The sequence below is a fragment of the Arvicola amphibius genome, chromosome 18 (assembly GCF_903992535.2).
Source record: "Arvicola amphibius chromosome 18, mArvAmp1.2, whole genome shotgun sequence".
NCBI classification, from domain to species: domain Eukaryota; kingdom Metazoa; phylum Chordata; class Mammalia; order Rodentia; family Cricetidae; genus Arvicola; species Arvicola amphibius.
Window position 1 is genome coordinate 9,921,537 of NC_052064.1, and position 25,704 is coordinate 9,947,240.

The 25,704-nt window shown below is 43.1% G+C and overlaps 1 protein-coding gene across 1 annotated transcript in view; it reads right to left on the bottom strand.

Moving 5' to 3' along the window:
• The window catches only part of Cdk14 (cyclin dependent kinase 14), a 529,530-nt gene that overhangs the window by 53,894 nt on the left and 449,932 nt on the right, over positions 1-25,704 (bottom strand). Inside the window, exon 14 of the mRNA XM_038315331.1 lies at positions 20,345-20,487. Within this exon, the coding sequence (XP_038171259.1) occupies positions 20,372-20,487 (116 nt within the window). The 3' untranslated portion in view covers positions 20,345-20,371. The remainder of the gene's footprint in view (positions 1-20,344; positions 20,488-25,704) is intronic.

The following is a 25,704-nucleotide window of genomic DNA, read 5'->3' on the forward strand; positions in this document are numbered from 1 at the left end:
TTTGTGGGTAGCATTCTGCCATGTGCCATGGAACAGGCAAGTTTACCTCAAAGGAACTTTATGTAATAATAAACCTGATTAACTGTCAGAAAATTTGAAACACGTCTCAGATGAGCTTTAGGAAGGCTATGGAAGACGACTTAAGTGAGAGATGTGTCCTAGGTTGCCACCAGGAAGAAACATCCAGAAAATAAACAGAGCTGAAGGACACAGGCCCTCCCTGGTGGCAGGGAGAGAGATGGAGGGCGTGGGAGCTTGACTCACGGCCCTTCCAATGGAAGCCGACACTGCTCTGTTTTGTTCTTTTATTTTTTTAATGAACTGCAGAAAATCTGTATTTTTACATGAAATCCGACTGACTCTGATCTGAAAGCTTTAAAACACCGAGTTAGGCAAATGCTCCGTGGATGAGAGCAGTATCTATCACACCTTTAGAGGTTCCAACTACACACGTGTTTCTACACGGTTGCAGGTGAGGGTGCCCTGGCTGGTCATCAGGGAGGGAGACAGGCACCCGGCATGCACCTGGCACTTCTGTCTTCTTGTCTGACCTTACGCTCTTTCCTGTCGGTGCTGACCTCTCCCCGCAACTCAGCAACAGTGGCCGGGCTTTCAAACATGGATGCGTATCTCATCAGAGCTCTCTTGTGTCTGGAGAGAGGAAATCTTGGGTCTTGCTTTTGAATTCCCATCCTCGGGCTGCTGCTAACGGGCTCAGTTCTACCTTCCCAGACTTGGCCAAGTTGTTCTCCTTCACAGTTCAGCCCTCTTGAGCTCCTTGAGGACCCTTGTATAGGGGCCATGTGGTCAGTGAGCTCCTCCCAACACTTGGGCATAATTTTATTAGCCTCCTGGCTATTGCTCTCCATTTCAACTTATGGCTATGCCACACTGGGGATGCCTTTGGAACGGCCACTACTGATGGGATTGTAATTATTGCTTTCAATGACTGCTTCCTCCTCATCACTTTCTCCGCTTAACACAAGCAAGTCTTAGCTATCTCCTGCACCCGGTCCTTCATTTGTGCTTCTTTGTTACTGAGGAAAAAGATCTCTTGAGTGTCTCTTCCCAATCCTATAGAACTCTCTCCTTCAGCCCTTTGACAACTCATACCAACCCAAGCTCTGATCATCCTTCCTCCTTTTGTGGCCTTTACTTATCATTTGTATTAACTAACAAGATGCATTGTAAGGGGTGTCTGTTTTTTCTTTTCATTCTGGATAAATAAAGTAGAGGGCTGAAAAAAAAAACCCAAAACTAGCATGAAATAGCTCAAATAAATCTCTTGTGTTTATCACAGATGCTGCTGGGTTCATAGAAAACACTTCAGTTACTGAGCCCTTTGGACTAAATACTCCAGAGTCTACATTCTGGCTTCCCACGTGCTGATGGGTGAGACAGGTAGGGCTTCACCGCTGGGAAAGCCAACGTTCAGAACTGCTGACCTAGCCCAGGATACCAAGCTTGTAAGTCATATGGCGAGGTCCCGGAGTTCTGGCTGCAGCTGTAAGCTAGGCAAAGGCCTCCACAGGACCTGCTCCAGTTTCAGAAAGCTGCTGCAGCTCAGCGAAGTCCGCAGAGCAGGACTGTGTAATAAATGATTAACGAAAGGTCCATAAGAGCAGGCAAATATGGAGGAAGCTCATAACGGCTCCCATCTTTTGTTGAATAAGCACTGAAAAAACTTATCATTAAATATAAGAGCCCCCATAGAAGGGTCTGGCTTTGGGGCAGTCTGTGTCACATAGATCTCCTCATTCAATGTCAAGGGCAGGGGAAAAAAAAACAATCTCCAACTCTATTTCAACTTTCCAGAGGAAGTCACATAAAATACACTTTGAGGAAAGTCAGCTTGTTTTGTTCTTAGGTCTTTGTTCTTTTTGGTATTTATCTTTGTTGAGGAATCTCTTCTCTTCAAGGTCCTCAGCTCTCTAAGGACCTCATCAGAGCACGTGAAGCAGCTCCCAAGTCCTCCGTGCTCCTGTCACTATGGCATGATTCTCTCGAAGGAACCAGACCGGAGTGATTACGGAGAGGACTAACGGCTTCTCTCTTTATTCAGTTGTAAAGCTTTTAAAGTCTGCTTATATTTAGTGTTGCTCAGAGCTTTTTTTCAAAAATGGAATTAATTAGAGAAAGAAGATTCAGCTTGGATGGAGGAAGGAAAGAAAGAGAGGGAAGGGAAGGGAGAGGGAGGGGGAGGGAAGGAGAGGGGGAAGAAGAAGGAAAAAAGGGAAGAGGAGGGAGAGGGAGCGAGAAACAAAACACAGGTCTAGCTGGCTCCCCAAATCTTTTCTAAAACAGAGAAAAAGCACAATGTCTGGAAACCCTCAGGGAAACCTGAGAAACCGTCCCTTCAGTCTTCTGGCCATTGCATCCTTTGTTTAAAAAACATCTTAGGTGGAAGCATAAAGTGTAAAGCAGATTAAAGTGGAATTACTTTGATGGGCAAGTTCAGGGGCTGGAGGTCTGCCCAATGCTCCCCTCCCCCTGCCTCCCAGGAGAAGCAATGAAGGCGATCTGAGGAGCAGGAGCTGCTTTGAAACTTGTTTTGGTCACAGCTCACTGTGAAAGAAAATGCATTTTATTAAGTGACTTAGTGTAGTAGTATGGCAAACACGCGCACACAGACACACACAAGCATGCACTTGGCTGAAAGAATCATTTCATGAAACCTAACTGACTCCTACATGTGATCAGCGCAGGCAGCTCTTCTTTCCTATTTCCTTTTCTGCACCTAAGAGACACCACTTCAGTCTAGCGCGGTGACATCATGCTCCGTCAAGGGAATCAATTCAAAGCACTGCATTCACTACCCAGAAGAGTTCTGCAGATACAGAACATGGCTCAGTCTGCACGTTCCACCAACCAGTACTAAGGGTAAAACGCAGCAAGAGGTGGTAGGTGGGAGGGACCCTTCCACCCTGGTGGATTCGCTTGTGGGGCACTGCAGCGCTGACCTAGAGTGATGTCTGCTTGCTCCCTATGACAGAACACAGGCCAAGCTTACCTGGTTCCTATCTCGTGAATGAGAACAGCAGGGAAGCCAGAACTGAGACCCCAGGATGATGGTACAGGCGAGACCTCAAGCCGCAGTCCCATCATCTCGTTTTAGCTTTGCTTTGGCTCCACCAAATATCCTACATCCTTGTGGTCATCTCGTGCTTTATGAAACCAAGAGAAGAGACCACGGCAGTCATGACGAAGTTGATGAGATTGTCATCAATGCACATAAAGTCTCCTTGTACTACACAATTATCACCAACATGAGGGGAGTTTTACCAGAGCAATGGAGAAAATACTTCCAATGAATTTAAAGAATACTAAAGAGAATAAAAATGGAGAATTCCCAGTGCCTGTTGCTTCTCTCCTTGGGGTCCAGAGATAGTCAAAGGTTTTACTGCATTTTTCTCACTAATGTAAAAATTTAACAAACAGAGAAATAAACAAATGTCGCTATTTAAATGTTTGTCCCTCGTCGCCTCCAATATCAGCAAGAGGTTCTAAGAAACACACCCTTTAAAAAGAATCCAGACACCGTAAAGCTCCAGCCAGACTTCAAACATATGTGCTTCCACACCACATTACAAAATGGACTTTTATAAACTTCGTTCTACAAAAATAAATAAGTTGAAGTAATAAAAAAAGATAAAGCCTTCATACAGAATTGCAGCAATTATATACCCACAGCTACACTATAACCCAAAACTTTGCAAGGGCTTTGATTACTGAACCATGGCTGAGGTGAATAATTTGCTTTTCACTAAGAAAACAAGCACATTCATTCTCGCCACAATGGAGAGAGGCAGTTTTAATTAAACCTTATCAAAAGATGAATAAGGAATAAACTCAATACCCATTCCACAGAACTCTATTTTCATCTGTTTAGTTTAAGCGCGCCATGTTCATGCAATAATTATCCACTGTCCAAGGAATGCCGGAGTTGTGTTAATGTTGGTAAAGATTTAATTAGCTCAATTATCTGGAGAGTATTGAAGTGAAGCTCGGCACAGTGCACATTTCTTCAGGCTTTATGCATATCTCTGATCCAAAAACATGAAACTGCAGTCGGAGTGAACAAAAGCTTCTTACCTCTGCAAGTCCACCACAGAAACAGTTCCATACCTCGTAATTTTATTACTCCAATTAAACATGCAGTCTTTAGAAGCCGGAAGGCTTATCTCCGTGTGTGTGTGTGTGTGTGTGTGTGTGTGTGTGTGTGTGTGCATGCGCGCGTGCGCGTGCAGTACATATAGTCAACTTCCTCAATCTGTAAATACGTTCTTAAAAAGTTAATTAAATTTGCCATTTAGATAAATATTAACATCCAAAGTCCAACCCCTAAGAAGGTTCTCTTCTCTTCAACATAGCCTACTTGTATTACCTTTTTCCCAGAAAGCAACACATTTAGACACCGTTGAAAGCACAGCGATACAGACAACTGTTTCAATCTGTCAGACACCAGGGACAGACAGTAGGGTTCGTTTCAGAAAACAGATTGGCCCCCAGCGACCTGACCTTCCTGGTGGGAAAGAGAACACAGCGCCATGCTTGACAAGCTCAGCAACAAAGAGGTATATTCAAGTCCCCCCACCTCAGACATGCTTCTCGCAGGGAAATGCAAAGCAGGCGACAAAATGCAGCACTTCCAGCAAGGAGAGTTCACTGAGATCAGAGGCGGCAGCCCCACCATCACCAAACTGACATAGTTAGCAAAGTCGCAAGCACCGCTTCATCCTCCCACTCACAAGTTCAGAAAGCTCCTACCGGCCATTGCCAAAGCCTCAACTCCCGGCCTCACCTACGAGGATTCCCACCAGCTTCAGAGCAGCAGCAGAAGCCCCCAGACAGGGGCTTCCTGATAAAAGGTGCCTCGTTTCTCTGTCACTGAGTCCATAGCCTTTCTCCCAGAAGCCAGGGCCTGTGAATCTCTCTCCTCGTGTGTTATCAGTTCTGCCTTGATTGTGAAAATCAGACAGACATTCCCTGTTTTCATAGATACAGAAACATTTCTCATTATTTCCATTTTATGTTTGTAGGTGGGCTTCCAAGAGAGTCTAAAGTGAGCCAAAATCTAGCTTAAAGATCAACAACTAAAAAGAAAGCGATAAGGCAACGGCCTTCATAAGGAGAGACTCAAGCTGCATTTGGCACTATAAAACAATGCATGTACTTTTTCCAACCTCCAATGTCACGTTTATTTTACATCCTAGTTGATCAGTTACAAGGAATGCTTAGCTCACATGTTGTAAATTTTACACACACGTACACACAGACACACACACACACTCATATGAAGATACTAGATTTCTTTACTTAGTCCTTGAGCTCTCTGTGGAAAATCGTCAATTCAAAAGGCCGTCACAACTGCTCATGCTACCCTTACAAACAAATACACTGACTAAAAACAGAGTAAGACCGAGCATGTGTTTCTAGTACACATTTTCCTGACTGACAAGGGTTAAAAACACTAGGGAAGTTGAAACAAGTCTTGCGTTCAGGTCCCTGAATACTGGGATGGAAATGGACTGCAGAAACACACAGCTCACTACAAATGTGTAAATGTATATACATGACATGCACTTACAGGGGAGAACACACCACTACATGCCTCGTAGCACATTCCACGTTGGCAAGGAAGGAATCATTCTGAGGACTGGACGTAGATTCAAATCACAAGCCCATTGCACCAGATTAAAGACGAGGCCGGTCGAGAGTAGGAAAAGCTGCACTGCAGAGCCGTGCAAAGGGCTGATCTCAGCTAGGACGTGACCCTACAAGTGCGGCAAATCCCAGAAGGAAGCAAATGACCCATGCTACTCAAAACTGCTTTTTATCTTGAGGAGAGGAGCATACTTTTGGTAAGTGAGCTGAGACCTCCTTTGTGTCGGCAAAGAAAGACTTAAGTGAGGGCTGCTTTTGCCTTGTTTGGAGACAGCAAGGAAGTGATGGAGGGGCCTCTTTGGCTTGGACCTAAAAGGGACTCTCAGGGCTTCAGCGTTCTCTGCGTAAGAACAAAGGGGCTTGGGTTCAGGCTGCAACACAAGCCATTTTCACCACACAAATTTCCCCCTTTTTTCCCCTGCTTGTAGGAGGGGAGACTTTGAGCCCTTTAGGTTTAGAAGATCTTCAAACAGACAATGGTGTGCAAACAGCCCTCAAGAACAGAACTTCACCGGAGCAACCTCAAGGCTAAGCCCAAGGCTTTGAGAAAGGCTGATTCCCCTGTGCTCCTCACCCTGAACAAAGCCAGACCCACATTACTGACATCTCCTCTCTATGCATTAGGCCTTTGCAAGAAAAGTATGCAAATGCTACCCAGGCCCTCCTTTGAGCCTGTTCTTCTTGAGGTAGCTTTTCTCGGGATGACTCCTCCAGCAGACCCTCCACTGCCTGGCTCCCAGAGACCAGCCTTCTAATTCTGCATCTTTGACACATCTGACAGTCAGAACCCTGGCCTGCCGCCTCTTCTAAAAGGGGCTCACTTAGTCCTAATTAACTATTCCGTACATTTCCTAAGCACGGTAATTGTGCTATAAGCCAACAAATGCGACACTCATCCTACTTCTCAGTTAAGTCTTTGGCCCCTCGGCAACCTCTTCCCTCCGACTCCTTGTGCACATACCCTTCTCTTTTTGTGGCTCTTTGGGAGCCTTCCACATGAACGGGTGGCATGAAGGTGGAAGTTGGAAGGCAGGCAGTTCAAAGGACAGACACACTGAGTGGTGGGAAGCCACAGAGAAGACCAAAGGGGTTTTAAAGCGGCGCACAGTGTCTTCTGCTGGCAGAAACAGAGGCAGATACACACACACACACACAGACACACAGACACACAGACACACACACACACACACACACACACAAAGACCATGGATGTATTTATGTAAAATAGCCAGGGAAGAAGCAATGATTGGCCCCTGCAGATAAAAATCCTACAAATACACTTTTTCTCCATCTTGTTTTTGATTTGCTACATTTTAAATTGTTTTATTTTATTTTACATCCCTGCCACAGTTTCCCCTTCCTTCTCTCTTCCCAGTCCCTCCACCCCCAACCCTCTCTGTACCCACCCCCCCCCATCCACTTCTCCTCTGTTTCTGTTCAGGAAAGAGCAGGTCTCCCATGGGTAGGAACCAAAAACATGGCATATCAAATTGCAGTAAGACTAGGCACCTCCCCTTGTATTAAGTCTGGGCAAGGTGACCCAGTATGAGGAGTAAGGTCCCAAAAGCCAGCAAAAGAGTCAGACGGGCCCTGCTCCAACTGTAGCAGTCTCACGAGTGGATCAACTGTAATGTGTGCAGAGTGCCTAGGTCGGTTTCATACAGGCTCCCTGGTTGTCAGTTCAGTCTCTGTGAGGTCCTATGAGCCCAGGTTAGGCTTCATCCAGTAACGGATGGAAACAGATGCAGACCCACAGGCAAACATTAGGTGGAGCTTGGGGAATCCTGCAGAAGTGGCAGGAGAGAGGATTGTAGGAGCTAGAGGGGTCAAGGACATCCCAAGAAAATCCACATAATCAAACTGATTTTCTTAACGTTTGATTCTTTGCGAAATTAAGTTTCGATTTCTACTACAAATAACTGGTACAATCGGAAAACAATGGCTTCATCTCTCATCCTTAGCATGCAGACAGGACAGAAAGAGGTTCATGGATCTAAATGTTTTACCGCTCACTAACAGCTTTAGACCCTGGCAAGCAGGTGGTTGTCTATTAAGACTGCTTATGTTCCTACAGGCAGACCAACCCTACTACCGTCAGGAGTCATTTAGGACGAGGTGGGTGCTAAGAACATTATTTACCTGGAAGACTTTCCATCAGCCAAGAACTATTTAATTTTGTCCCCCAGAACAATCTAGAAAACAGGTGTTTCTTGCCACATTGCCATCTGCTCAGGCCAGTTAGTCTTGGCAGAGGTAAATACATTAAAATCTGAGCACAAAGATCCATTGCCACCTGGATCCTGCTAGCTGATGCAGTCTCTTTTGCTGACTCTAAATTCCCTACCTTCTTCCAGAACATTTCTAAAAGAAGTTGAACTTTGTGCCAGGGCTTTGCTTTGGGGCTTGCTTCCCTTGTTCTAAAGCACCATTCCTCTCCATGGGAGAGAGAGCAGAAGGAACACAAGAGCTGGGAGACAGGGAGAAAGACTCTGTCCGGAGTGTCAGCTTTCGAGTAGGCCACAGCCATGGCAATCACCAACTGGCAGCAGCTACTCTAGGCCTGCACAAGACTGGTCCTGTTGGACAGTCACTCACAAACGGGGAATGGGAGCCATGCAGCCCTTCTCTTCCCTGTTGGCAGAGTCCAGCTGATGGGGAAATCATTGTCTTCAGTTGTGTACCTATTGGTATGGTGAGTCTACCGGGCTCCAATAGTTCAAAACCCATGGTTACATGGTCCTAGCTAAGCTCAGTGGGTCATGAAACAAAACAACAAGATGTGAATATGGGAAATATATTTAAATGGAAGAAACAAGTATAACAGGACTGGAAGGAAGATAAGAGAGGGTAGGGCAAAAATAATCAGAATAATGCATTATATAAATACATAAATGATCAAAGAACAAATTTAATTTACAGCAATAAAGAAAAAGCACCATTCCTTTCCTTCATGATTTATGCAAATTCCAACTTCTCCTTCTGCTCAGAGCCTCTCCCTTTGGTACTACTTGGGCAAAATCCTCCGGCAAAATTAGTTTATCCTTCATCTATTCCTCTGTATGGGTTTATGCAAACTTCTGCTGAACCCATTGCGTTTGTTAGCTAGAATTATGAATGTCTTTTTTTTACTGCAGCCCAGTACAACAGCAATACCGTATTTAATTAATCTGCTGGGGTATGTTGTTTGGCTGAAGAAAATGATAGAAACACGCTCTTGCTTCTCAGAGATACACAGCTAAGAAAGGACACATTATGGTAGCTTTCTACTTGGCTACAGGTACTTTTTCATCATAACAAAACAAACGGAAGCTAACTGTAGAGCTTTCAAACATTAGGACACTATACTATAAACAGAGTTTAAAAAAAAAGAACAAAGAAAACCTCACTTACTTTTGGCATCACCAATCTTGCTTGAAAAGATTTTGGAAAACAACCCAGCTCGCAATGGCTAATCAAAGTTTTCCATGCTTTTCTCAAACACTAATTTTCTATCAAGAACTCTAATTTTATCAACTGCAACAGCTATTCTTGGCTACCTTCCAGGAACGATGTTTTCTATGAATGGTAAACTTTTTTTTTTTCGCTTATGAGAACATGCAGTCAAATGCCTACCCAAGTTTGAATTGCCATAGTTTGCAAGTTTGTTTCGACTTAAATCTAGATTCTGGAGATCAAAGCATCTAGATTAGCGTGTACCTCAAACAAGGACCTGTGACCTCCTTCCCAAGACAAGCATGAAACCCTCGGATGCGGTAGACAGGATTTATGCACGTGTGTTGTTAACTGCTGCAGAATATTCATAAGATGTTGAGCCAAGAGTACAGACTTGGTAAAAATGAATAACTTTCATTTCTTTGTTAAGAACAGTACTATGTGGAACTAGCTTTTAAGAAGCTGTAATTGGTGCCAGTGAAGAACGGAACTCCAGCAACCATCTGTTGTTGCCACTGCCTTGATTCATGGCATGGTAAGAAGCCAGCTTGGCTACGGACTGACGCGTCGGCTCACTGGTGAGAGCACTAGAATTGGTGAAAGGCGACATTTCAGGATGTGTATGAAAGCCACTCTCCTGTGTGGGGGCCTGGGTGGTAAACGCAGCACATGTGGGGCAACGTCTGCTTACACAGAGGACGCTTCCTTTCCTGGGGCCCAAATCATCAAACCTGAAGGCGAGACTGCAACAATGCTCACGCGGTCCCTAGAGTTCGGAAGGATCAATATAGGGATGCCAGGCTCGATCAGAGGAGGGCAACACAGAATTCAAAATATCAGAGTCCACAAAGGAAGTGAACACAGAGCTGACTTTGTAGCACCGAGCTGAAGAAAACAATAAGGAACGGGACCAGGCCTGAGCATCTATCTCCTCCCTGTATAGCAGCCATCTCTGAAGTCTGGGCCACCGGCCTAAAAGACAGTGACAGCCTGGGAACCCACTGTAGGCAACCAGCCACTTAAAATGAGTTTTTATTTGCTTGTTTATCTATCTATCTATCTATCTATCTATCTATCTATCTATCTATCTATCTATCTATCTATTTATCTATCTATCATCTATCTATCTATTGATTTATTTTGTGGTGGAAAACGCCTTGGGGAAAAACAAAACACCATTCCCACAAAACTGATAGATCTGAGGCACACCTCCAGTCCCTAATTCATTAAAAATTCATTTTTCTAATAAATCTGCCAATAAGTTGAATTACTGTGATAAGTAATGTTCAATTTGGGTGAACCATTTCTCATACAGAAATGTGGAAAACCATGTATTTGTATATTCCCTTTAAGGCCACTTTCTGGACTGTACAATAAAACTCTCACATGGAGAGAGGAAAGGATTCTCACTGATGTTTCAATTTTTTGATTTGAAAGAACTAACGCAGTACAACTTGACAGCTATATGCTTAGATTAATGCTAAGCTTTTTATGCGAGATACAGACGAGAATGAATTTTGCTCTGGTGTTTTGACAGGGAGGGTTTAAGAGTGCTATTCACCGCACACAGCAGTCTGGGGCCTCTTGATAAAACAGTCTTGGCTATTTAACAGTGGCCTCATAAAGTGTCTCGATACTTAGGAGGAAAAAGAAAGCCAGGGCAAAGACATCTGAACACATGTGTCCTCTGCAGAACGTGGGCACTGAGTAAACACTGTCAGGAAGATCTGCAGCTGAGGCCTTCGCGATAAAACAACAGGATGATGCCCTCCAAGCGAAAGACATCATAAAACTTATCAGAGGAAAATACACTTTCTAATAGAATTTATGTAGGTAAAGGCTCCACACTAAGACATATTTAATTCATTGTAAAATCTCCTGGTTTTAATCCCGGGCCTAGAACAGGAGCACATGTCAGGAAATACCATTTTCTGCACTGCCACTACGCTCTTTGATTTTAAACGTGTAGGTTACTTTACTTTATTTTTAGTTTTGTTTGTAAAGTGTTGAGTGTGAACTGATATCTAGGCCATAGTGAAATTGGAAGCTTCCCCTTTAAGAAGAGCAAGGATTAAAAATTTAACCGTGGACCAAAATATGATGCAGTCATTGTCTAGTAGGCCTTACTATTTTAGCGCAGGTCTGATGCAAATATCTCAGAAGGCACTGGGTCTCCTGTACCAACGAAACTGCCTGTAAATTGAGGACCCCGGTTTGATTCATGCAGTGACTAGGTAGAAACACACCAACCCTTCTGCTTCAGCATGCAGCTAAGCTAGTCCTGCACACACCAGCCCCTATGCTTTTGGTATGCAGCTAACTAGTCCTGCACACACCAGCCCCTTCTGCTTCAGCATGCAGCTAAATAGTCCTGCACACACCAGCTCCTTCTGCTTCAGTATGCAGCTAACTAGTCCTCCACACACCAGCCCCTATGCTTTGGTATACAGTTAACTAGTCCTGCACACATCAGCCCCTTCTCCTTCAGTATGCAGCTAACTAGTCCTCCACACACCAGCCCCTTCTGCTTCAGTATGCAGCTAACTAGTCCTGCACACACCAGCCCCTTCTGCTTCAGCATGCAGCTAAGCTAAAGTTGTCCATCTCCCTGTTTCTGTGGAGTCATCGCAATTGCACAGATAAAACATTTTAGAATATGCCAGCTTTAATTAACGTAACATGACCTGATCGGTTCCCCAGTTAAGGATAAAGAAGTTTGCATTCTTGAAATCCGAAGCTCAACCTGCAGATTATGCTAAGTGGCTTCATTCTTAGTCCACGCTCCTCTGCTCATGTCAGAAGGACAGCATTTGTCCCCTCTAGTGATAAACAAATTATACATGAAATCAATTCCACTTCACAATCATTTTTCCTATTGGGTATTATCTTTCCTCCCTTGCCCCCTCCAGTTAAAGCCTGCATCCTGTAACTAGCTAATGAGCTGAGGGCTTTCTGTTCCAGGTGGCACCCCCTGCCTGGAAGTCATGACATTTCCCATTTCGAATGCTGCTGGCATTTTTCGACAGCTCCTGCTAACTAGCCTTTTTGACCTGCACTAAGAGGAACTCATCTGATCGAATCCTCTAACCTGCCAATCATTCCAGCAAATGATCTTCACAGTCACTCCCAAGGCAGGCATGGAAGGGGGGAAGAAAAGAAAAGCCAGGGAGAGAGCGAGGGAGTCGGCGAGGCTGCTGCCTCCGCTGCTATCTAATGAGAATACTTTAAGTCTCTGAGGCAGCCGGGACGCTGGAAAACTGGTGGGAAAATTAGGACACAACTGAATGCCTGGCTCTGTAATTACTGATTTCCTTCCATCCTGCGATCATTTTGAGAGCAACACCTCTGAGATGTGCCGGTTTCTAAAGAACACAGTAATACCCCACCCCTACCCAGAGAAGATAGATTCATTTTCTCCTGCCACTATGAATATGCAGTTCTCCTAATCCCACTCTGTCAAGCGGCATCCTTTGCAGAATTAATTATGCACTATAAGCTTGTTAAGTGTGCATCTGTAAACCAAGGATGATTAGAATGTTTGTCACAGCCGAGACAAGCCCTCTTTTCTCCTCGGGCAGATTTGAATGTGGCTACTGCCACGGATGGGGCTGATGACACGCGCACACAAAAGCAAACAGGTACAAAGGGACTCGGTGTTACACGCTGGAAGGACTACATTCCCGAGACTCACAGAATTTAGTCCTTTGAACGTTTTGAATCAATGAGGTGAAGTTTTCTGCCTTCTGTTTTTGTCTTTTCACATTTAGATGTGTCCGGCTTGCACAGAAGCAGTGTATTCAATTACACTCACAGAATAACCCAATTACTTCACAAAGAAGGGTCCAGTGGGTGGCTTATTGTCAATGGATCGCAACTCCGTGCATCTCACTATGGAGATTTGTTGGCCAAGGGAAGATACAACATAATTATGTGTTATCATTATGCCACTGTATGTAATAAAATAAAATAAGTACTGTACATGATCTAGCTGCACATGATAATCACACATCTTTCCCATTTATAGTAATTAAGCCAATAGCCTCATTTACAATAATCATGTAATTGAGGGCATTTTACTAATTGCATTGGAAATTATAATCCAGCGCAATTAAAAATCCAAGGGCACTACACAGAACACAAACTACTTTAAAACAATGGTGCTGATTCAAAGGTGCTAATTCAAAATTTCACCCCAGTGTGGGAGCTGAAGGAATAGTATTTGGCTCATATGATGATATTAGCTATGGGATAAATTTCCGCCAAATCCTCTAACTTTATATTGTTTTAGTTTTTCTAGACCTTGGACAGTATTTCCAGAGGTGGAAAGGTAAGGCTCTAATCTATATGTTGTTACTTCAACACTCTATAACTATTGAAAAATTAGTCTTTGATGTGTAGCACTGAGTATGAGTGTGTGTATGTGAGTGAATGTGTGTGTGTATGAGTGTGTGTGTGTCTGTGTGTGTTAGTAGAAACAGCAGCCATTCTAAGTTCCAAAAGAGACTCAGCAAATTATACATTTGCATAACCAAATTCATGTTCTTAAAAGCTTTATCCACAGTAGCATCTCAGAGTAATGCAAACATTTTGTTAATTATACTTGTAATAATTTAGCCAAATGTTCAACTTTTCTTATTGGAAGACCTTTTATGTGATGTTTTTATTATATTTATTTATTTATATTTTTAATATAAATATTAAATATAATATATGAAATATAAATATATTTATAATATATGTATTATATATGTTTATTTAATCTGCTTAAGGCCCTCATTTCATGCTTGAGCCCTAATGTCTAGCCCTAACCCTGATCCCACTTGTCACTCGGACAAAGCTTGCACGAGAGGACCATCTCGGAGGGAATGATGAGGATGACCTGTGGGACCAAAGGGGTGGCTGAGCTTCTTTCTGCCTTCCCCTCTCAACACTGCCCTTTATGCCTCGTGCTCCACACAGTACAATGTCAGCTCTGGCCATCAGCCCACTGCAGCTCAAACAGCTTCGTTTTATGCTCAGACACCTCTTAGAGTGCCAACAGACCACAAAGGCAGTCTGGTGGGACTCGGCTGCTCTCCTGGTATTAATAATACAATACAACGCAGTGAGAGCAAAGGCAATTCCTTCTGCACCCCCAAATCCATAAGAATCAACATTAGGTGAAAAGGAAAAATAGAATTCCTGAGCTGAGGACAACCAGTCAGGGGTGGGACCATACATTGTAAAATACAGTCTGGTTGTTAGTTACTCACACCTGTGCCTCCTTCTACGCAAAAAAACTTTACTCAGATTATGCTGTTGGCAAAAAGCTTTGGGTTTTGAACTGTCAGAAGATGCAAGCTGCAGTGTTACTTTCTCTGCCCAACTCATAGTTTGAAAAATCTTCTAATCTAGAAATGCTAAATCACACACACACTTAAACACACACAAAAAAAGAGGAGAGAGAGAGAGAGAGAGAGAGAGAGAGAGAGAGAGAGAGAGAGAGAGAGAGAGAGAGAGAGAGAGAGAGAGAGAGAGATAGAACTTGTTTTAGGATCTGTGGGCTAAGAAGCTAGTCTGTAGAGTATGAAACTAGTATCTTTTCTTTCAGTCACTTCAAAACCAAAACCTCAAGCAAACACCCAAAACAAAAAGCCACAAAATAACAGGTAAAACAGACACCAACCAAATAAACAGAAAACACCCTTAATCAGAGAATGAAATAAAAAAGACAAGATCAAAAAGCTATCATTATTTTTAATATTAAAACTATAACTCTAAATTGCTTTTTTTAAAGGTAAGTACACTGTATTACTTAAACATAAAAGGTCATCAGATAAATAATGCACAGTTTAGAAAAATTAAATGTTTACTCATGTTTACATATGGCAGAGGTGGGGGAGAAAAAGAGAGAATGGTATTTAGGAAAGTCAGGGAATGATACTGTTTTTATAACTTCTCCATAAGTCTACTATTTCAATACAAAACCAAGTGGTTTACAAATGCTCTCCCGAATCACACTAGAACGCTTCCATTCTGCTTTTAGATAGTCGATCCCTCAGTCTTTTGCTCATCTGCTTGTGGAGTTGGGGTGGTAAGGATGCTGAGTGTGGATTAGAGGTGCCCCAAGAAAAGGAAGGATGGAGGAGGGAACAAAAGAGGCAAACTTCTACAGTCTTTCCTCAGCCCTTTAGGAGGTAACAGACTCCTCAGCATGGAAGAGAGCTAAACGTGCAGGGGTATCCAACCTTTTGACATTGCCACAAAGTGGCTGTGGTCTACAGCATAGCTATGCTGGAATTCATGTGGTCACCCCATTACAGTAAAGGGTGTGGAGCTTGGCGGGTAGGAAACTGATTAAGTCTGCAGCATCTTCTCAGGCCGGTGCTTATAGCGCGCAGCATGCATCGTGTACCAGGTACTAGGCATCAGGCACCACGCAACTTTACAGAGCAGATGTAAAGTTCTGTCTCAGTTTTCTAGTGCAGTTGGAGCAATGATAAAGACTGGGAGGATGCTCAGGTTTGTTCCTCTGCTCCTACTATCTATTTCCACAAATGTTGTCAACTACCCAAGACAAAAGAAATGATGAAACTACAGTTGCTTGAGAAGAAACATTTGCTGGATCGTGCAGAGTCCTGGCAACAACAAGACAGACTGTGATCTTCCTTCTCCTGAAAGACCCAGATTTACCATTTGAATAAAGATGGTGATACATCCTAATAACCATTCTCTCCATCTGCAACTGTTGTTGAGAAAATGCAAGAACTCAACAATAACAACAACAACAACAACAATAACAAACTTTAGCCAACAGCCCCAAATATCAGCCAATGAGGATCTGATATACCGCATGGATGTCACTGAGTGTTCAAGATGAGCCTTCCTCTCGCGAGTCTAATTAGAACCTTGCCCCAGCCAGATCAAGGCCCATTGTAGTCACATGGTTTGTTTCACAGAAGCTTTTGGGACAGACAAAACCAGAGTTGCATTTTGAAGGGTCCTTATGAATCATGTGGCCACCTGACTTATAGCTGGGTGAACTGAACCAGGCTCAGTCCTGACCTTGAAGTGGCCTGGGATCAGGCTGTAGCTGATAAAGGGGTGGTTGACCCAATAGTCTCACTCTCTTCTTCTTGATGATGGTTATGAAGCATAAAAATTGGAGATGTCTTCTAGGAGGGTTTTAGAATCAAAGGCAATAAGAGCCCACTAGTCAACTCCTCCAGAAGTCAGACAAAGGGAAGAGAGATGAAGATGGATCCATGAATAAGCAAAAGCAGGCAGCAGAAGCCACAAAGGAAAGGGAAGATGAGGACAGTAGAGTTGACAGAGAGCAAAAGTGTGAGCCACCACAATGTCACAGCATGGAGGAGAGCTATTGGTGGCTACATATCCTGGAACAGTTTCCAGAGTCAATATGGCAGATAGATTACGGCTACTGCTGACTTTTGTCCGGTCTTTGCGAAGGCTGTCTGTGCCCTTCCTCTTGCCCACAGCTAACTGAGGGAGTCACTAGGGCACTTCACTGGAGGGACACCCCTGCCAGCTTCCCTTCATGTCTGTTCCTGAGAACACCAAGCTCTGTGTCTCTCCTGTCGCCCTCAGTCTCCTGGCTCTGACTCTATACCTCAGGCTTTGCCATGGGCCTCTTTCCTCTCTTCAACACAGGGTGTTCTTCTGAAGTGGTCTGAATCTAGCACTAAAACACACTCTACTGCAATAAATCCAGCTCATTTTTTTTTCTGATTTCTCCTTTAAAAGATGGATAAGAGACGTGTTATCCATCAGTATTGCCCAGAAGGGCACTGTGAGATGCTGTAGAGTGACCATAGGCTTCAACTATCCAGCACTCAAAATTCTACCAAGGAAGAGATACTGAAGGGGAATTGAACTTAATTAAAAATAATTGTAAATAGGCAAACAGTTACTGATATTCTATGACACCATTCTTTCTTATGGAAAAGGAAGAAAGGGGAAAGGGAGAGATTAATAGAAAGACAATTAAGTTATTTTGGTTCATCTGATAAAATGCTATTTTTCTAGTTTATCTTATCCTGTCCTGATTCAGGTAAGTTGTTTATTTTACCTTATAAATCTACAACCCCTGAATATCTAGTGAAGACTTCACTATCTGTGGTCCCCTCAAGTTCTTTAATTAAATTAAATAATTTTATGCATTTATGCAAACAAGTGGGAACAAGCTCTGAAACAGCTGGGGTGTCTCTAGAGAATCACAAAATGTAGGGAGTCTGCTTTAATCCCCAGTGGCGGTTACCCCTACTCTTAACCCAGGCACTTGCAACTTTCTTTTCAGTTAATTTGGCTACAAGACTCTAAAACCCAAATTGCTTTCTTCTGCACAGCAAAAAATGCATCTCATTAGCTTTTCCACTAAGGCCAATTTATGTAAATCCAACATTATTAACTAAATAATTGAAGTGACCTTAGTTTGCGAGGAAGGAAATAATGTGGCATTGAGGGATTGGAGAAATATTAGGACTTGAAGCATTCCTGCCTGCCCAGTCCCTTTTATTTCAAAATCAGCACGGCATAATGCAAGTTCCACACTAAGAGCCCTGCTGATCACCAGAGCCTGTACTCAGGCTCCCTCAACACCCAGGCTCTTCTCCTCTTTCTCCTTCCCAGTCACTGTGGGTGTTATAAAAAATTTGATATGCTCTTGTAAAATTTAATGTGCCACAGACTGCTATAAACATGTGACAAATAAAAAATCAGAAAATCAAAGACTAGAGGATTTTATCTTATTTTCTTCCTGAGAACATGACTTTTAGCTTCATAATGTCTCTAGTTTGGAATTCATCTACTGGTCGGAAAGAAGCCACACCATATACTGCAGGGGACCAACAAACAGGCTGCACTGTCTGATCTCTAACATGGAAACATTTGGTAGTCATACTTGCAAAAAATAAGATACTAAGATGATTTCTTTTTCTATTGACAGAATCCAGTTTTCCAAAAAACTTCTGAAAAGAATTGAGATCTTGCCTTAGTGGCCTACTGAATCAGATGTCATAGCTGGAGCAGCAGTAGTACTGAAGCCTTCACAGTTGGTGTAACAGGGCCAACACTCATTGGGAAAGTCCATGCACTGTTATCAAACACTTGCAGAGAGACTCAGCCACTGTGGATCCAACTCTGGATCCGGTGTGAGGAAGCTCTATCAGCTTTATAAGGACTGCAGCTGCAGTCCCAAGCACCTTTGTAAACATCTTTTCAACCAGCCAGTTTTGAATCTTTCTGGGCAATGCTCTGTTCTGCCAGCTCTCTTGGATTTCTACAAGGATGAGTTGGTCTTGAACACACCACCGCAGCCTTGACTGCATCGGTCAGGAACGTTCTGAAGAGCCAAGAAGAAAGGACATATATGGTCCTGGGGCGGAAAGACAGACTTGTTCGTGTGTGTGTGTGTGTGTGTGTGTGTGTGTGTGTGCATGAGTCAATAAAACGGGGCCCACTTTTGTTTTCCTTCTACCTAATCAGCTAAGGAGTCTGCAATGTGGGAGCTAAACACTTTAAAAATGTGCATGCCACATACAACTCTCATGAATCAAACCACTCTTGGAAACATGAGGCTACCTGTGGAGCTGCAGGCTTAAGAGCAGCAGCTTCTGGCCAGCCTTTATGAGCCATATTTTAACTAGGAATCTTTTTTCCCCTTCCAAATCAACATAAATCTCTACCGCATCTCTAGGCCAGCAAAATTAAACTCCATGCTGAGAGCATGAAAAGCTAAGTTCTAAAATCGCCGAAGATACTTGGCAGGTCTTTCACAGGGCTGGGTATATATTTGAATTTACAGTCCTTGCCATCTGTCCACTTAGCTTCTTACCAGATTTTCAAATAGAAGAAAATCAGGCCATTCCCCAAAACACATTTTAAAAAAAAGACAAACATGGCATAGTTGTAACCTTAATGCTAAGGAGGCAGAGACAGAAGGATCCCTCAGGCTTGCTGGACAGGTAGTCTACCTGAATCAAAAGTTCCAGGTTCAACGAAAGACTCTGTCTTAAAAAATAATGTGGACAGAGATTGAGGGAAGAACTTGGCATCAATCTCCGGCGTACACTCCCATTCCAGCCCCTACACACACACACACACACACATACACACACACACAGACATACACACAGAGAGACACACACACGCGCACAGTTTTTATTGTACACATCATTCAGCTCACTTTACTTGGCAGTTATGGAACACAGAGAAGTGATGAACATGTTTAACAGGGACCAACATTAAGAAGTCTTCCTCACAAGGGAAGCTCATTCTGAGATGTGGCCAGCGGTGACACGTGCCTTTAGTCTCAATACTCAAGAGGCAGAGGAAAATGGATCTCTGAGTCTGAGGCCAGCCTGGTCTACAGGGGGAGTTCCAGGACAGCCAGGGCTACACAGCAGCCCTTACTTGAAATGACAAACAAACGAACAAACAGAGGGAGATATTACAAAGCTCAGACATTGCCCTCTGGTAACCCAGAAAGACACAACCTTCCAGACACTGTTGTCTTCCGCTGGCCACTGGGCATGTGTGATGAGTTGGTAGGCTGACATGCCTGGACACCACCAAGCTAGTTTATAGTTCCTGCCCACAAAACAGTAGAGGTCAAAGAACCAAACTGTGAAAGCCAAAGTTTCACTATGGTAGGTCTGTGGCAGGGGCCAGACGAGAATCAGAAACCAACGAGGGCCCAGTGGCCAGCTTATTTTAAAACGGGGACAGGGCTTCTCCTTATCACACATAAAATTCTATGATGGGATGGAAGGAGTATTGTCAGAGTTGCCAATGCTTCATGGAATGCAAGAAATCAAGACTTCTATATGAAATATCCTCATTTTAAAATGACAGTAGACAATTAAAAAACCAAATTTTATTGGTCAAACGAAATAGGTTCATGCTTTAGGTGCAGCTCAGAGTGGAACTTCCCTAATATCAGTGATGAATTGCAGATCAGTTAAAGTAGACGCTCGTGACTCAACAGTCTGCATATGACTGCATCACTGCATGTGACTGCATCACGAATGCACACGACACAGCGGAATGTGGCTCGCAGCCTAGGTGGTGCCTGAAAACACTGATACTCCTGATTGGTCTCTGCCCCAGCCAAATGTTTCATGAATGCCAGAATAGCCCATGGAACTCCTGAGACAGTGTCCAGGGGGAAATGAGGCTGAAAGACTTCAGTGAATAGGTCTATTCCACGTCTATTATGAATATTATTTTCCAGTGAAGCAGGGTCTCTTACCTGTGCTCTCCCAGAGTGCCAGGCTTGTCAGTGCTTGCTGTTGGATAGACTTTTCCCATAACTATTGTTTTTCCCAAAGGCCCTCATACTGTCTCCAGCTTCGGGCTGCAATCTCACATTTGGGACGGTAAAAATAGAAGACACTGAAGAGAGAATGAAAAGGTTCCATTTACATAGCTATACACACGTTGACAACATATCGTCTAAAAGGAAATGAAGATTGCAATGCAGTCTGGATTCCCAGCATGGGGTACACTGTGGTATGTGGCGTTGGCGTTTGAAAGGCCAGTGGTCAAAAGCACACACACGACTATAAACATTTCCACACATACACACGTATACACACGTACACTTGCACAACACGGAGCCACAGATCATGTCTCTATGATCTCAGAACAGTAAACCTGGATTTGGAGACAAGCCTTTGCCATTCTTTCAGTCACTCGTGACCGAAGTGGACTTTTACTCTAACATTTCCTGGGAATCACAGAATCCTACAGCAAGCAAATCAGAGGAGAAGGAAATGCTGGCTTGCCTTGGGACTTTTGACTGGAAGGAGGACAAAATAAACAAACAAATACATCTAATAAATAATGGCAGTGAAGAAGGAAAGTAGAGAAGGAATAAAACAGAGGTTGGAGAGACGGTCAGGGCTGTCCCTGATAGAGAAGGGATGTTTGAGCAGCCATGTGAAGGGGAGAGGGCAGGCAAACCTGGAGGGGAAGCAAGCATAAAAATATGGAAAGAGGTGAAATCAGAGCTTGCTTCAGGGAGGCAAGGGAAGTGGTCTGAGCGGCAAGGCCGCTCTTGTGAACATATATGAGGGGAAGCGGCAAGGTTAGGTGGGTACTGGTGTGGCTCTGTGGAGGCATGTGACAGAAGCCAAGAAAACAATGATCACCTCCATCACCCAGAAAGATAGTGTGGCCATTTGTTCTCAATAGCAGGAATTCAGCAGGGGCAAGATGGGGTGAAAAGCTTACGAGTCTGAGTCTAGTAATCCTAACTTTTCAGTATCTACTATGGGACTCAGGAGAGCAAGGACTAGGAATGGGACTTCAGGGGCCGGCAATGTTTGGATGATATCTCAATCTCGAGACTGGGTGGAATTACCCAGCTCTAGGGAGTGAGCCAGACAGGAAGGTCTAAGGAGGACACACTGGACCACTAACCGTGTGTCTCAGCCTGCCGGCCTGGCGTGGGAGTTTGCAGAGGACGGTTCTAGGAGATGAAAAGGAAACCGTGAAAGAATCCTGTCCAGGAATCCAAGTGTCAGCAGAAAGAGGTGGCAGATACTGTGCGAAATCCCAGTGACAGATCAACGTGATGCTGGGGAACCAACCCCACAAAGACAGAGGAGTTGAAATGGCACCATAAGAGCTATTGCTGCCTGGTGGGGAGACAGTCAAGACACAATGGGAAAAGGAAACGGCAAAGCCGTTTAAAGTAAGTGCTCTAGTGGGCCAGCACAGTCATGCAGGAGCTTAATCCCAGCCCTGGAAGACAGATGCAGGCAAGGAGCTCTGTGAGTGCAAGGTGGGTCTAGTGGAGATAGTGAAACCCTGTCTCAAATAAAGTTATTAATTAACGAAAGAAGGAAATAGGTGTGCTTGCTATGCTCATAAAAAGATGGCGTGACACCACATAATAGTATCACGGTGTTAAGGGATTACAGAGGACCATGTGGGTAAAACCACAAATATGAGATCTGGGAGGGTCCCTCAAGACTACCATGCCGTATTCAACTCGCTCTCTGAATGAGAAGTGGAAAGCCCAGAGGGACGAAGGCCCATGTCCACAGTTGCCTGACCAAGACCCGTGGAGCTGAGCTTCCAGTCGGAGTGTCTGATTTCCTGCTCAGTGATCTCCACACCGGACCAATTTGCCGGCCTTCTTTTAGGAGATTTGAGTTTTATGAATTAGCAAATGAATGTAATAAAAATCAAGGATTCTGTGCTGTGAAGTATATTTTGTTCATTTACTCTGACAAGCATAGTTCAGCTTCAATTATTTATGTAACTTGACAGTATACACAGGAGAATGCGCTGTGGTGTGCTTCGGGAAAGTAATGAATTTCTTCTAAATCAACCCTCTATTTATTGACCTGCAATTAAATCTTTGTGAAGAAGTAGAGCAAGGCTGTTGGGGTTTGGGGACAGGAAGAGAATGCCCTTGGTCAGCTTTAACTGTCAGACAGATCCCTAGGCAATTGTTCAATTTCTTTCCCTTGATGTATTTATTTTATTTCCTACTTTGGTGACACTAATTCTTCACTTCTAAATTTTATTACATAGCTATAATAAATGTTCTAATGGGCTTCAGTGACCATTTTGAGAAGTCAGCTGAGTTTTCTCACATCACCATCAGGGCTTGGCCATCCACAACACACTTTCACTTCCACACTTCCTAGCCTTCTCCTGGTGAATCCAGATCAGCATCATCAGCCATATTATCTGGTCCCTGGTCGGCACTTCCCTGCGAGGCCCAAACAGCTCCACCGATTCTATTGATTCTTACACCTATGTGGACCGTACACCCACGAGGTCTGATAAATCAAAGCATATCAAGGCTGGAGACCGATATTCCCCTTTTAACTTGGTTTCAGGTTCTGCCTTAAGTTGTTTTGGTGTTGTTGTCTTGTGGACATTCTCCTATAAAGTGCTATGAGTCATCAGAGACTAAGAGCTTTGTGGAATGAATTGTGCCCCCTTGCAAATTGATGTTAGTGGCCTAAGCCCCAATATGTTGGTATCTGGGAATGGGACTTTTGGGAGGTAATGAAGCTTAGAAGCTTAGATGACCTTAGGAAGGGAGTGGTCCTCACAATGGGATTAGTAGCTTTATAGGAAGAAGAGGAGAGACATGTTCCTCTCCCTATGAGGACCAAGCAGGGCGGGCCTCTGCCAGTGTGAGAACAGAAACAGAATCAAGCAGTACCTCTGTCTTCATCTTCTGTCTATCCCTGGAACTGTGAGGATAAATATCTACTGTCTCAGCTTCCCCCGCTGTGCTATTTCCTCATGACAGTGTAAGCTGACCAAGACAGCTGGGTTCCTCAGCCTGGTGATCAGAACCACCACGTGTGGGCTCGTCCTTCTGTTGGTTCTGCAGTACTTCCTGACAGGTCCATCCTCCCCCAAATGCTCTTGAAAGGGAAGACATGAGAGTTCTGGGTTCTGTGGCTGTCACAAACTCTGCCATATGCCGGACAGTGAACTTTACAAAAATCTACACAAATCTGAAGTTTGATTTGAAGACTCTGAAAATTTCTGAGTACAGTCAGTCAAATATTAACTCACGCAAGAGTCAAGCAGCCTAATTCCTGAAGTCACAGAAGTCTGGGGATTCTTTGTTTTGCAAACATGTTTACAAGGGCAGCCACGTTGTTCTAAATGGAAATGACTATAGTATTTAATACTGGGATTGTCCTTTCTTGAGAATGGATTTATCCTTCATAATGATTATCTTCTAGACGCAGAAATAGCATTTCTGTAACTCAAAATTGTTACCAGAGGCATTTAGTAGAATCTCGCTTTAAAAATATAATGATTTTTCATCTTTATTCTCCCCCCTTCAAAAGGTTTCACTGCTCGCGATGTTTAACGTTATGCAGAGACGTGTTTCTGCCAATGAATATCGCCTTATGGTTATGCTTCTGCAAATGGCCTGCTGTGAGCTGATAAAGGGATTAATGCAGCCAAAATTCTTAATCTGTGAAATTACAAATTAAATTCTCATATTAAAAATACCACCCTGAGGTATTTTTTGTGGTTTTAATTCCCCTCTGGTGTTCTGCATACATTGCACTTGTTAATGACGGGGGCAAGGCTGTCTCGGTTGGCAGTCTGTTGCTCAGTGATAATGTGTAGGCATTTACTCCCTTACAGAAAGTGGATTTAACCACCGGCTGATAAACTAAGTGGCAAAGGGGTAATAAGTCCATATTAACAGGAAAGTACTACTACAGAATTCCGAATTTGCAGACCCTCAAAATTTGACTTAAACCCAGTCATCAGGTTGACTGGGATTGAGATGTCGCTAAGGAGGGGTGAGATCAAGGTGGGAGCTCTACTGCATGGGGAAAACAATCCTCAGTTCTGAAGTTCAAGAAGCCATACACTAAGGATCCCATTTGCACCTTTTGTTTTTACCAGTATAAAGATATGCATGATCAATTCATTATTTTGTTTTTTTCCATAGGTTTTAATCTTGAATTTTCTTTAAAAAGTTGGGATCACTGCTATAATAGATGGTAGATCTTTGGAAATGAAGTAGTATGGATGATAAAGGAAATATAGGCTGGGAATAATTGAGGTGTTAAAGAAGATTTGTAAGAATAAGGAGAGAATTAGGTCAATACATCTACAGTTACCTTAGGGCTACAAGAAAATGGATAGAAATAAGTGTGAGATATCTATCTCTCTCTCTCTATCTATCTATCTATCTATCTATCTATCTATCTATCTATCTATCATCTATCTATCATCTATCTATCTATCATCTATCTATCTATCATCTATCTATCTATCATCTATCTATCTATCTATCTATCTATCTATCTATCTATCATCTATCTATCTATCATCTATCTATCTATCTATCATCTATCATCTATCTATCTATCATCTATCTATCATCTATCTATCATCTATCTATCTATCTATCTATCTACCTATCTACCTATCTACCTATCTACCTATCTATCTATCTATCTATCTATCATCTATCTATCTAATTTAGCTTGAGAATGCTCAAGGGAGTTGTTACATAGGATTTAGTGCCAAAATAGAGGGTGATTGTGGCTGTTGCTATGGAGAATCCAATCCAATACTAGAGGGGTAGTCAAAACTCTTAGAGACAAAGGCAGTAACTTCACATCTACTTTTAAGTGATGTATGTACAAGAATTAATAAATGCATTACAGATATTTATGCATCTATGTAGTATGCTATTTTAAGGCAATCAGGAAAATATGTTAAGAAATATCTCTAATGGGTCTTTTGGAAAGAACATATCATCACTGAATAAAAATATTCCTACTGCTGCCACAGTGTATTTTAAAATTTCACAAGAATTCTGTTTCACACTTGGGAAGAAAGCTGAGATCCACCCAGCCATAAATCCTTCCCCAAATACTTTAAATGTAATTGGAAAAGTCTGTGCAAATATGAGCACTTCTGTAAAAACAAAACAAAACCCACCCAGGAATGTGTTTTGTTTTAAAAAGATCTAGAGAAGAGCTGTCTGTACAAATACCAAGAGCATGTGCAGTTAAAATGAATTACATGTCTTCAGTCCTTACATGCCAGCTCAGTCCATCAGCCAATTGCCAGCTCTGCTCTTCAGCTCCCTGCCTAACA